Consider the following 14,508-nt stretch of genomic DNA (forward strand, 5'->3'; position numbering starts at 1 on the left):
CATCCAAGTTTCATTCAGTTCAAATTATAATTTTCTTCATATACTGCTTAACTGAATTTTATACTTGCACATTCCTTAAAAGCAATGAATATTTCTACATCAAGCTTGTCATTACTGTAGGAGACATATGGCTTTCAGATAATGTAAGATATGCAATCTAAACTGTACAAAGTTGCAATGCAATTACCTTTAACAAGGACCTTGGGAACCTTTGTATGACTGGCACAAAATGCACTGTATAACTTGAAACGATCAGCATAGTACAGGAATGAACCACCCAATGAGAACAGTACTTTCTACAAGAGGAACAGGAAATAATCAATGAGCAGTTGCCAATGTACACTGATTGTATCTGTAAATTATTTTCACCTTGCAAAGCCTGCGTTTTGTTTGAAAGGTATCTGGAACTTTGGGAGACTTATCTAACAAAGCAATTCTAGTTTCACAATACAAATGCTGGCTGCAATGATTCCTGTTCTGAATTACGATTCCTCTCATTCTGGCTATTGCTCCCCTGGCTTCTGATCAAGAATTTCTGCTCTGCTCACTTCCTGGCCTTGCTGATCTACTCTGCTCACTTGTCCACCCTCCAGCCCATTTCCTAGATCTATCACTACCTGAGAACATTGGCCTATTTGTACTCAAAGATAACACCTCTGTTGGCTGTTTGCCCATTGCTGGCTCCAAGCTAAAACTTTGCTCCCCCACTGGCTCCTGAACTGGACCTGACTTAAATTCTGCCATCTTTTTTGAGGCTCTCCCTTCAAGACAGAACCTCAGATTTGGACTGCTTTTCTCCTGTAGCTTCGAACCATCACTATACCTCTCCTGCTCAACAGTTCCATTCAATTCCCACCAAATCACTCATTGCCTACCCCTACCACCACTGCTTTTTCCCTAGCACAGGTGTCATTTTCGCTGCTTTAAATCCAAGGGCTGAAAACTGGGGGATACCTAGTTTTGTCTTTCATTGTCATACCTGGCTTGACTACGTTAAACAGTACTATGATACTGTCTCCTCCCACAGCCCCAGCATTACCCTGGAGGGCAAGGACAACTTATAATCCTTTCTCTATGATGATTTGCCTCCTCAAATATTTTTCTTTCTGTCACCTCCATCATCACCTTCAAAACAAAGTTCAGAGAGCGTGTTAATTTCTTCCTATCCAAGACTGTGACCGTATGCTGCTTTCCCCCCTTCTCTCCTTGCTGTTCCAGTCTCCCACTGACTGTACCTCTGATAATCCATCACTCTGTTTTTTACTCTCTCTGGCATCTCCAAGCTGAGCACTTCTTTTACATCCACCTCCTGCTCCCTCAATATTCTCCTCAGAAAGCTCCTGACCACTCAATTACTTTCTGACCCCCATGCTTGCCAACATAGTCAATCCCTTTGCTCAAGAACACTCCTCTGCTCCCTTTCAAAGCTTCCATCACCATTCTTCTCCTCAAAAAGCTCACCCTTGGCTCATCTGACTGCTGGCCCATTTCTAACCTCCCATTCCCCAAAAATGTTTTGTCACCTCGTAGCTCTATCCTTCCTCATCCGCCATAAGCTAACCACAGCATTTGATGCAGATAACCATGCCATCTTTGTCCATTGCCTCTCTGTGGGATCACCCTTTCATGATTCCGTTCCTACCTGCATGCTTCCACTTATATCTGGCCAAACATAACCAGTACGCCTCCAGTAATACCCTGTCTTCCAACTCCAAATAGTCAAGACTGCCAAGCCTTAGTCATCTCCTCTTACTCATTTACATACTGTCTTTCAGTGACAATGTCCATAGTCATTATGTATGTTGGCAATATCCAGCTCTACTTTTGCACCACTTCCTTTAACTTCATGGCCACCTTCGTGTTGTCAGACTTCCTATCTAACATTATACCATATACGGTCACAATTTCTTTAACTGAACATTGGGAAAGACTAAAGCCATTGTTTTTGACTCCCACTGGTAAACTCTACTCAGCGGCCACACGCTCAAGTAGAACAAGGCAGTTTGAATCCTTAGCATTCTGTTCAACCCAGAGCTGAATTTAAACCTCGCCTCCTAGTAGTCATCAAGAATGCTTGTTTCCATCTGCAGCATACCTTGCTTTGGGCTCGACCTCACTCGCACAACCATTAAAGCTTTTATTTAGATATTCGCCACCTAGACTGAAGTTCTCCATTCTTCTCCATGCCAGTTTCCACTTCCATAAACTCCAACTTGTCCTGCTCACTCATCACTCTTGTCCTAACGAACTTACACTAATACCCTGTCCCCAACACACTGATGGTATTCCTTGTCCTCATCTTCAAATCCAACCATGGCTTCACCTTTGCTCATAATGCAATCTCCTCTGGCCTCTGTCCCCTCCTGCACCCTTCGATCTTCCACAAATGGCCTTTAGTACTACCCTCTTCCCCACACTTCTACACGCAGCTGCGTCAGCTCTATTTTCTGGCACTCCCTTTCCAAAACTCTTTTCACGTTGATAAACCTTCTTAAAGCCCATCTTATCAACAAAGTTTTGATCACCTCTCCTCTACTGTCAGCTGTTTCTTTTAAGTTTAAACCACTGTGAGCACCTTGGGAAATTCGTCTACATTTAAGATGATATATAAAGTTTGCTGCTGTTTTTAACTTTTTAACTTATCATCTTCCCCTTCTTCCCAAATCAAAGATAAGTTATAGGTATCATAATAGCCACGATGTGACTGCAAATCAGGTATTTTGCTAAATGTAAAGTGACATCAGCATCATCTAAACAGCCCACCTTCTAAATCTTACAGCTGTGACCACTCTTTTTTATTTTTATGTGTTATGGAATTCTCCAAAAAGGAGGGCTGGGATTTCACATTGGGCGGATGAGCCGACCACCAACTGAAAAGTCGGTGGCGAACCCTCTTCCGCTCCACCTGGGGGAATCTGACCCGCATTTTACGGGTCCCCAGGCTTTAACTGTCCCAAGGCGGGACTTCCACCTGCTTAAGGAAGGACATCCCACCTCATTGAGCTGCCATCCAATCCGTGGGCCGGCAGCTCATAGTCCGAGCAGCGCCACCGGGAGCGGTGGCCACTGCTGGGATTGCAGCCTAGCCGAAGACATGGAGCAAGGAGTCCAGGAAAGTTTTAGTTGCCTCGCCGGGGGTAATCGGTCGGGCTCCGGCGAGGCAAAGGCGGTCGGATTATCAGGGCAATCGGTAGCCACTTGGTATTTCCAGGTGGCTTTTCTAGGTCCTCGGCCGCCTGCTTGCCATGCCTAAAATCCTAGTGGCCACTTAAGAGCCTTGATTGGCTTGGGGCGGGTGGCCCATTTTTCGCCCCTGCCGTCCTACATAAAGTGGCGGCGGAGGCGGGATCAGGTCGGGAAGGCCTCCGCAGCCTCCTGCTCCATTAAACACCACCCACCCCACCACCGTCCCGCTTGCTGGGGTAGCGTTAAATTCCTGCCGAGATCTTGTTATGGAGGCCAAGGGCATGGCTGAGGTACTAAATGAGTATTTTGCATCTATCTTCACTAAAGAAGACGATGCTGATAAAACGACACTGAAGGAGGAGGTAGTAGAAAAATTGGATAGTATAAAAATAAAGTGCTCCTTAAAAAGTTGCCAGCGCTTAAAGTAGAAAAGTCACTTGGTCTGGATGGGATGTATCCTAGGTTGCTGAGGGAAATAAGGGTGGAAATTGCAGAGGTTCTGGCAACGAACCTCCAATCCTCCTTAGATATGGGAGTGGTGCCAGATTATTGGAGGATTACACTTCTGTTCACAAAAGGGCAGCAGGATAAACCTGCCAATTAAAGGCGAATCAGCCTAACCTCGACAATGGAAGAATTTATAGACACATCAATCTGGAACAGAATTAATTGGCAGTTGGAAAAATATGGATTAATACATGAAAGTCAGCATGGATTTGTTAAAGGCAAATCATGTTTGACTATCTTAGTTGAGTTCTCTGATGAAGTAACAGAAAGGATGGATGAGGGTAGATGGATTGATGTGTATATGGAATTTCAAAAGACAATTAATAAAGTACCACATAATTGACTTGCTAGCAACATTGAAATGGATATGAAATTGGCTAAGGGATAGAAAGTAGAGAGTAGTGGTGAACAGTTATTTCTCAATTTGGAGGAAATTGTGTGGTAGATCCCCCACAGGTTGGTATCGGCAACACCGCTTTTTAATGACCTGGACTTGGATACACAGGGCATAATTTCAAAATCTGCAGATAGTATAAAACTTTGAAATGTAGTAAACAGTGAGGAGAACAGTAACAGACTTCAGGAGGACATAGACAGTCTGGTGAAATGGACAGGTAATATTTAATGCAGAGAAGTGTGAAGAGATGCATTTTGGTAGGAAGAATGAGGAGAGGCAATATAAACTAAATAGTACAATTTTAAAGGAGATGCAGGAACAGAGAGACATAGGGGTGTACATTCAAAAGTCTTTGAAAGTGGCAGGACAAGTTGAGAAGGCTGTTAGGAAGGTATATGGGAACCTTGGCTTCATAAGTAGAGGCATACGGGGGAATTCCACCAACTTGCAGATTTAACTCAGGCATGTTTTAATGCATGTGTGCAACACCCTTTGAGGAGGTGGATTATTGCTTATAATATTAAAATGAGGCAATTTCAAAAAGGTTTTCACCAGGATTTAAAATTAACATGGGATGTATGGGTTTCCTGAAACTTGCCATTGACAAAAGGCAAAAATAGTGTAAGGCAGTTCCTGAGGCTCATTAAAGACAGGCATATTGTCATTAATAAATACTCAGTGCACACAACTTGTTTCTTATCTCCCATTGGGAAAGGGGTTGTTGACAGTACTTTTACTGAGAGTCTAATCTGTGCACTTTGCAGATATTGAGATTCAAAATCAGAACGGATGGCGCCATGGCTACCTTGGAATGGACCTTGGATGAGGGGCAAGATGTTCAGCAGGGAGGGAGCTGTAACAACAGTTTGCTGTGCAGAGACCTGCAGGTAGTCAGCAGTGAGAGGAGCTTCAGAGAAAGGAACAGCAGGAGGGTTGCAAAAGCATCACCCGTGTAACAGGGTGTCCAGCTTCCTTGACCTCTGAAGGCTCAGACTGTCATGTCAGAAGGTGGCAAACATCTGTACCCCCAATAAGACCTGCTCCCTGCTGAGCCTGGTGGACACAAATTACCAGTGACAGTGGTAGCGACCACTGTCTTCAACTTTTTTGCCTCCAGATTCTTCCAAGGTGCAACTAGACACATATCCAGGATCTCCCAACCGGCTACACATAAATGCTTAAGACAGATCGCTGATGGATTGTTTTCCAAGGCCGGCAATTATGTCAACTTTGCCTATGATGACACTAGGCAGAATGAGTGGGTGCTCAGGTTTGAGACTCTGACTAGTTTCGCACAGATGCAGGATGTCATCAACTGCACATACAGCAAAACCTGCGCATCCCCAGCTCAATAGGAGTATTCAAAAACTGTAAGAGATTTAATTTGATCAATGTTCAGCTGGTGTGCAACCACAAGAAAAGGTCTAAGCAAGTGTGTAGTAGATTCCTGAGGAACTGCCATGATGATTTCATCCTGCAGCAGTCTAAGCTCCCCAACCTCTTTGGACCTGCAAGCAGAAATGAGGGGCAGCTGCTGGCAGGCAAAGGATACCCCATTCAAATTTGGCTGATGACACCCATGAGGAACCCAACCAATGAAGCCCAATAGCAATACAACGACAGCCACATGAGTACCAGTTGTGTTAATGAGCAAGCGATTGGCATGCTCAAGATGCACTTTAGGTGCCTGGACAGACCTGGGGGTGCCCTTCAATACATGTGGTTGTGATGTGCTGCACTCTGCAACATTGTGAAACAGCAAGGATTGGAGACACAGAAGGAACAAGGCATTGAGCAAAATCCTGTAACCAACTATTCGTGCATAACACATTCTCTGTCTGGTCCCCGTCAATTTGTGGTTTTCCTATTTATCAACAAGTTGCCTGGCAATCAAAAATGGGTAACACAGGAAATTGGTGCAAAGTATTACATTTTCTGTGATTCTACTAAACAATGGAAACTTAACAGCATAACATTTTGTCAAACACCCGTGTGCATTGTTCTATTGAATTACAAAGCTTTACTCTTCCTTTCCTCCTGCTCCTTTGTGGTGCAACCTGTGTGCCTTAATCAGAGAAAGGGGTAGGCTGCACAGATCCCTACTCTGATTGTTAAGATGCTCTTGGCCAAATATCTCTGCGTTTTGGAGCCCACGAGGGCCCTGCCAAAGATTCTTCCACCTGCACCTGTGCAGGGGTAAACTCAGACATTGGGAGAAGAAGCAGCATGTCAGGTATTGACCACGTTTGGGATGGGGGGATGGCAACTGGTGGAGATCTTTGAGTGGAGTTCTCATTGCAATGTCCCCTTGCGTCATCATTCTCCTAATGGGAATGCACTTCACTCCTACACCTCTGCTGGAGAGCAGCTTGGTGCAGATCAGTGACATGGTGCAAGGCCAACCCTAACGGTTTTTTTTCTGTCATCCTACTTCAGGTGCCAGGCATGTTGGCATTCAGCGACTGCACTGCTGTGGTCAAGGACTGCATGGATTCATTTGATTGTCACAGTTCTAGTCTCCAGATTATAAAAAGGACATAGGGGAACTGGAGAAGGTGAAAAAAAAGATTTGCTAGAATTATACCAGAACTGAGAGGTTATACCTAACAGGAAAGATTGAACAGCTTGGGTTTGACAGGGTAGATGTAGAGAAGATGTTTCCACTTGTGAGGGAGAGCAGAACTAGGGATCAAAAATATAAGATAGTCATTAAAAAAATCTAATAAGAAATTGAGGAGAAACTTCTTCACCCAGAGAATGGTTAGAATGTGGGACTCACCACCACGAGGAGCAGCTGAGACAATTTAAGGAGAAGCCTTAAGGAGAAGAGCGAGGAATGAATTGATAGGGTTAGATGAAGAAGGATGGAGGAGGCTCACATAGAGCATTAACACCATCATGCACCTGTTGGGTCGAATGGCCTGTTTCTGTGCTATAAATACTATGTAACTTTGATTGATAGTCCACAGAGTTGGCCAATCTATTCCAAGGAAGATGACAATCTTGCAACACTCCTCGACATCAACCCACTCATGCATGAGTTGGACTCCTCTGTTCTCTCTGAAATCAACAACACTGTGCATGAAAGGCCTGCAAGCACATAGCAGGTTTATTGCTGTGTCCCTCACAGATTATTCTTTTCATTGATGGCCCCTAGGGTACAGCATCTATGTCTAGCTGAGCAAAGATGAGCGGAGTTAGCAAGTTCTCCCTGTGACCGCGTGGGTTTTCGCCGGGTGCTCTGGTTTCCTCCCACCGCCAAAGACTTGCAGGTGATAGGTAAATTGGCCATTGTAAATTACCCCTAGTGTAGGTAGGTGGTAGGGAATATGGGATTACTGTAGGGTTAGTATAAATGGGTGGTTCTTGGTCAGCAAAGACTCGGTGGGCCGAAGGGCCTGTTTCAGTGCTGTATCTCTAAATAAATAAAATAAAGCTTGGAAAAGCTTGGGCGGCACAGTGGCGCAGTGGTTAGCACCGCAGCCTCACAGCTCCAGTGACCCGGGTTCAATTCTGTGTACTGCCTGTGCGGAGTTTGCAAGTTCTCCCTGGGTTTTCGCCGGGTGCTCCGGTTTCCTCCCACAGCCAAAGACTTGCAGGTTGATAGGTAAATTGGCCATTATAAATTGCCCCTAGTATAGGTAGGTGGTAGGGGAATATAGGGACAGGTGGGGATGTGGTAGGAATATGGGATTAGTGTAGGATTAGTATAAATGGGTGGTTGATGGTCAGCACAGACTCGGTGGGCCGAAGGGCCTGTTTCAGTGCTGTATCTCTAAATAAATAATAAATAAATAAATATGATCTCTGGCATGGACTCTTCACAGCTGTCCCTGCCACCACTGTCTGCTCTTGCTCACTTGTGATTCACCAGTTGAGAGCATATCATGGGTTGTGTATAATGCCCACTCGTGTACAATAGAGGCATGAAACTCAGAAGTAAAATGATAATTAGGTATCCATGTTTAAATTGAACTTTCCAGCATGCCAAAATTTCTTCCAGGTTTTGACTGCTATCGCACCCTGTCCCTCACTGTTCAGAACCCTCCTCTGGGTAATTATTGAGCCCTATAAAGTACAAAAGCAAAGATGTTATGCTAAAACTTTATCAAACACTGGTTAGGTTCCAACTGGAGCACAGTGGCCAATTCCAGGTATCATATTTTGGAAGGATGTCAAGGCCTTAGAGAGGGCAAAGAGGAGATTTAATAGAATGCTACCAGGGATGAAATACTTCAGCTACATGGAGAGACTGAGAAACTGGGGTTGTTCCCTTAGAGCAGGGAAGGTTAATAGGGGATTTGACAGTCGTGTGGAGAACCTATTTCCAGTAGCAGAAGTATTGGGAACCAGAGGACTCAGATTTAAGGATTTTTTTTTTTAAACGGAGCAGGTGATTATGATCTGGAATACACTACCTGAAGTGGTGTTGGAAGCCGATTCAATAATAACTTTCAAAAGGGAATTGGATAAATATTTGAAAGGGAAAAATTTTTGGACTATGGAAAAAGCAGGGGACGGGCTCAATTGAATAGCTCTTTTAAAAAAGAACCAGCACAGGCTAATGGGCTGAATGGCCTCCTTCCATGCTGCATTATGCTATGATTCTATGAAAATAAGGCCACTGAATTGCCAGCTAAAACTTTCAATTTGCACCCACGTAAAACTAAAAATAATACAGCCAGGTAGAAAAGTAAAAGCCACACAGTGCATAGTGATGTAACTATCTACAGATTTTCTTGAACTTCATAAGAAATATAAAGGTCATCTTAGTCATATAGAAGACTATTAAAACACCTACTGGGTTCTGCCTCCGTGCTTGTGCAGGTTTTTCATACTAGCTTGTGTTATAGATTTTTTCAATATGTTTTTCACCAAGTGTCATTGTTTCCCTCCTTTTCCTAGTGAGATTTTACTCACTGAAGAAAAATGATCACAGCCACAATTAAATAAAAATACAGAGGGAAAACTGCATACCGCACAGGAGAAACTGGTCATAACCTGAGAGCTTTGAAACAATTTTACCTTGAACTGATTGACTGTTTCAAGCTTTTCAAGGTCCGAAACCAATCTTACACCTTCTTCTAGTGTTTTCAAGAATTCCACTTGGAACTGAACCATTTCCCTCAAGTTTCCAAAAAGCACATCAAGCTGAAATATAAACAGCAAACCAAACATTTATTCACAAAATAATAAATGTCTTATAGCCATGTTTGCTTGAAAAGAAATTTCATTACCTCATCTTGAGTAAGAAAGACTTCTTTCTGCAGAGGTTTTAAATATCTCTCCAAGAGATAATTCAAATCCTGTGAACCAAACATTACACTTTAGGCAGATGTACAAGAAATGATTTTGAACTTTTTTTCAGTAAATATTCTCAAGTTTAAGAGTGAGTCTAATTTTACACATCAGTGTACTAGATTTAACCTCTTCATAAATCCATAGCTGGGTTCCAACAAAACTAAGCCAGAGCTATTGCACTTTGTTTTTCAAGATTATAAATTTAGTAATGAACAGATCAAAGCAATATTCAAAGGTAATTCACAACGATTTCCACAATGAGAGCTTCTGCATTATTTCAAACTGATCTTCTTAAAAATATATATTTTTAAATGTTCACTAAAAGCAGAAAATGCTTGAAATATACAAGCAGACTGCACTTGTAAAGAGAAAAGACAGGGTACTTATCTGTATCCTTTACCAGAACATTAAAAATATTTATTGCTTAAAAACAAATCACAAAGTAACATTGACTGAACTGAACCTACTTGTGTTATAAATATCTTTGATAAATTACAAGTGCTAAATGCAATATACACAACCATTTTAATTGTATGAAATGAACTTATAAAACAATGAAGTGCTCTCATCTTGCTTACTATATTATATTGGAATCATACTCCTACACTCCAAATGTTATGTTAATGCAAGATGGCTTGCTATTGAGGAAGAGGTGCTCCAGTCTGAAACCAATGGTTCACTTCAATCTGTCATTCTGGATGATTTTAAGTGCAGCAGCAACAACAAGGTTGTTTAAAAGTCCGCAGTTTCCTCTCGCAAACTTTCAATCCTCCTCTCTTGAAGGTAGTCACATATACTAGGATATTGTTCTAGAAATAGCTGTCAGCATCCAGTACCTTGCCCAAGTGGCTATTCTTCATTTATCAACCCAGTTATTACCAGCAGACTATTTTATCGTGGAGGGCATCAGAGGAGAATCTGATTATATCGTACCGGAGGTTGACGCACACAGCATGCCCTGGTCATTGGATAATAATCAGGAACAGAACCCCTTACCATTTTGCTCTCCCTAACCCAGACAGTAAGACCAATTATACAGTCTCTGTGCTACCTCAACATTTGCCATTTCACACTTTTAAAGCTAAATATTATTTTAGGGGAGGTGTGACAAAATACACAACAAATTTAAACAGAAACTATTGCACACTCAATATTTCAAAGCAGGGTAATAAGCCAAGTATCATGAAAACTCACAATTCTGTTTTTCAGAAATAAATTCGATTTCAGTCCTGTGTTCTCACCTTTACGTATGTCTGTTCTGTTTCCACGAGTTCACAAATGACCTTGCGTAGTTTATCAGCATCAGTCAGTTGTCGAGATGGTACTTGGTGGGGTAAAGAATCCAAAGGCTGTGATGACATGTCGGGTGGACTTAATTCATGCAAGCCACGACAAAATGCTGTTACTTGCTCTGTGCTCTAGAAAAGAAAACAAGTAATGAAAGTTTACTTTAAAAATATCCTTTGTTCCAAAAAGGCATATTTAAACTTCCAGTGAATTAGATGCTGTGACACACAGTGCATCACACTATCAAACTATTTAAACATTTCCCAGTACACTTTAACGTTGGGATTGTATCTTGCACTGCACTGATTAGCCTGACGCTACATATTAACAATACTGCACAATTAATTTAAGTGGCCTGAAAGCTCCTTCATACTAACCCATCCAAGATTTATAAAATCTGTGAGCCAAGCATGGGAAAGAAGATACTTTCTCTGAGTTATTAAACCGAGATTACCCAATGCAATGTATCAAATGCTCATTACAGCTATAATCAATTTGAATCCTTGCAAATAACTTTGACGCAAAATTCGGATGCATGTGGCATTCGAGGGCCAAAATGGTGTCCACGGCGCATGCGCACACTTCTGGTGCATGTCGTACCGGATGCCATATTGAGCATCCACCACAAGTATCCTGAGTAGGAAGATCATAACGTCAACCAGCATGTCATGCTGATTTGATGCCACCGCACCATTCTGAAGCTCGACAAACAGGGAGGAGGAGTAGACAGGCAGAAGGGTTCTCTACAGGTCGTCCAGGGTATTCAGGGAGCAATTCTCCTATGTCAACCTAAGTGCGGAACGATGGGTTAGATGTTTGTGCTGCACTAAGAATGCCTCACTGAAATCTGCCACCTGCTGTAGCCACAACTGCAGCCTCAAGAGCAGGGTGAGGATAACATTTCCAGTGGCTGTGAAAATGACTTTGGCTTGTGTGTCCGCTTCCTTCCAGGCTGGATCTGGAGATATTTGCAACATCTCGCAGCTTGCCTTCCATTGTTGAACAAGGGATGTCAAAATTAATGGTAGCGTTTGAATGCTGCACAACCTCGCCATTGTGAGGGCAAAGCGCTTGCCACCAGCTACACGGCAAGCAGCTGAGGAGCAGGAACGTGAAGAGGAAGAGAAGAGGCATCCTAGGCAGTCCCTTTCTGCCTGGGTTGTGCGTAAAGAACTCATCAGTGTGCATTATGAGTAACTGCAACCCCAATTCCCTATTCACCAACAGTCTCACACCCTCCCTTCCCTCTGTTACTAAGCATCAGAATGTCCACTTGCCACAATGCAAAAATAAAAGCCAACACAAAATAAACATTCCAAACCAAATTTATAATTCAAAGCATGCTATATTGCATAAAACATCAACTAATCATGCTTGGCCATTCCCTTAGTGCCTGTCTGTGTGTGATTTTGCCTGTCCTGGTGCTCCTACACAGTGCTACCCCAGTGGATATAGCATGGCTGGCGCAAGGCTGCAGACTTTCAGTGGGGGAGACCACAGATGGTCTTGGAGGGCAACTTAAAGCAGCTCTAGACCCAGAAGGCCTGGCTTTGGACTGCAGCATCCTGGCACAGGCAGTAATGAAGTCCCATCTTCACACTGAGGATATCCTCTATTGGGTTGTATGGTATTACCACCGTGCTAAATGGGATAGATTCAGAAAAGATCCGGCAGCTCAAAACTGGGCATCCATGAGATGCTGTGGACCATCAGCAGCAGCACAACTGTATCCAACCACAATCTGCAACCTTATGGCTCATAATATCCCCCACTCTACCGTGACCATCAAGCCAAAAGATCAACCCTGATTCAATGAAGAGTGCAGGAAGGTATGCCAGGAGCAGCACCAGGCATACCTAAAAATGATGTGTCAACATGGTGAAGCTACAACACAGGACTACCTGCGTGCCAAACAGTGGATCCTACAACCAACAGATCAGGTCTAAGCTCAACAGTCCTGCCACACCCAGTCGTGATGGTGGTGGGCAATTATACAACTAACCAGAGGAGCAGGCTCTCCATCCCCAACCTCAATTATGGAGGAGCTCAGCATAACAGTGCAAAAGACAAGGCTGAAGCATTTGCGACCACCTTCAGCCGGAAGTGCCGATTGGATGATCCATTTTGGCCTCCTCCTGAGGTTCCCAGCATCACAGATGCCAGTCTTCAGTCAATCCGATTCAGTCCACGTGATATCAAGAAACGGCTGAAGGCACCAAACACTGCAAAGGCAACATTCCTGCAGCAGGACTGAAGACTTGTGCTGAAGAACTAGCCGCGCCCCTAGCCAAGCTGTTCCAGTACAGCTGCAACACTGGCATTGACCCGACAATGTGGAAAATTGCCCATGTATGCCCTGTCCACAAAAAGCAGGACAAATCCAATCCATCCAATTACCACCCCATTAGTCTACTCTTGATCATCAGTAAAGTGATGGAAGATGTCGACAACAGTGCTATCAAGCGGCACTTAAACAGCAACAACCTGCTCACTGATGCTCAGTTTGGGTTCCGCCAGGGCCACTCAGCTCCTGACCTCATTACAGATTTGGATCAAACATGGACAAAGAACTGAACTCAAGAGGTTAGGTGATAGTGATTGCCCTTGACAACAAGGCGGCATTTGACTAAATGTGGCATCAAGGTGTCCGAGTCAAATTGAAGTCAATAGGAATCAGAGAGAAAACTCTGGGCTGGTCCGAGTCATACCTAATACAAAGGAAGATGGTTGTGGTTGTTGGAGACCAATCATCACAGTCCCAGGATATCACTGCAGGAGTTCCTCAGAGTAGTGTCCGAGCCCAACCATCTTCAGCTGCTTTATCAATGACCATCCCTCCATCATAAGGTCAGAAGTGTGGGTGTTCGCTGATGATTGTACAATGTTCAGTACCATTCACAGCTCCTCAGATACTGAGGCAGACGTACCCATATACAGAAAAACCTGGCTTGGGCTGATAAGTGGCACGTAACATTCGCCCCATACAAGTGCCAGGCAATGACCATCTCCAACAAGAAAGAATCTAAAGAAGGGTCTGAAGCGTCCTGAAGAAGGGTCACAGACCTGAAACGTTAACTCTGCTTCTCTCTCCACAGATGCTGCCAGACCTGCTGAGTATTTTCAGCATTTCTTGTTTTTATTATATAAGGGAGAATCTAACCATCGTTGAATATCCCACTATCAACATCCTGGCGTTACCATTGACAAGAAACAGAACTGCAGCAGCCATTTAAATACCGTGGCGACATGAGCAGGTTAAAGGCTGGAAATTCTGTGGTGAGTAACCCACCTCCTGATTCCCCAAAGCCTGTCCACCATCTGCAAAGCACAAGTCGGGAGTGTGATGGAATACTCTCCACTTGCCTGGATGGATGCAGCTCCAATAACACTCAAGAAGCTCGACACCATCCAGGACAAAGCAGCCCGCTTGATTGGCAGCCCATCCACAACCTTCAACATTCACGCCCTTCATCACTGATACACAGTGGCAGCACAGTGTGTACCAACTACACAATGCACTACAGTAACTCACCATGCCTCCTTCAACAGCATCTTCCAAACCTGCGACCTCTTCCTCCTAGAAGGACAAGAGAAGCAGACGCATGGGAACATCATCACCTGCAAGTTCCCCCCAAAGCCACACACCATCCTGATTTGGAAATATATCATTCCTTGAGTGTGTTGCCGGACTAAAATCCTGGAACTCCCTCCCTAACAGCACTGTGGGTGTACCCTCATCGGATGGACTGCAGTGGTTCAGGAAGGTAGCTCACCACCACCTTCTCAAGGGCAATTAGGGATGGACAACAAATGCTGTCTTTGCCAGCAAC

At 43.8% G+C, this 14,508-nt stretch overlaps 1 protein-coding gene across 9 annotated transcripts in view; it reads right to left on the reverse strand.

The window, feature by feature from the left end:
- The window catches only part of LOC137374430 (rho guanine nucleotide exchange factor TIAM1-like), a 428,220-nt gene that overhangs the window by 47,456 nt on the left and 366,256 nt on the right, over positions 1-14,508 (reverse strand). For all 9 annotated transcript variants that reach the window (XM_068040529.1, XM_068040530.1, XM_068040531.1 and 6 more), the window contains 4 exons: positions 10,633-10,809; positions 9,328-9,396; positions 9,116-9,241; positions 188-296 (listed from right to left, as the gene is read on the reverse strand). In XM_068040529.1, the coding sequence (XP_067896630.1) occupies positions 188-296; positions 9,116-9,241; positions 9,328-9,396; positions 10,633-10,809 (481 nt within the window). The remainder of the gene's footprint in view (positions 1-187; positions 297-9,115; positions 9,242-9,327; positions 9,397-10,632; positions 10,810-14,508) is intronic.

The sequence above is a fragment of the Heterodontus francisci genome, chromosome 10 (genome assembly GCF_036365525.1).
Source record: "Heterodontus francisci isolate sHetFra1 chromosome 10, sHetFra1.hap1, whole genome shotgun sequence".
In the NCBI taxonomy this organism is placed as follows: Eukaryota; Metazoa; Chordata; class Chondrichthyes; order Heterodontiformes; family Heterodontidae; genus Heterodontus; species Heterodontus francisci.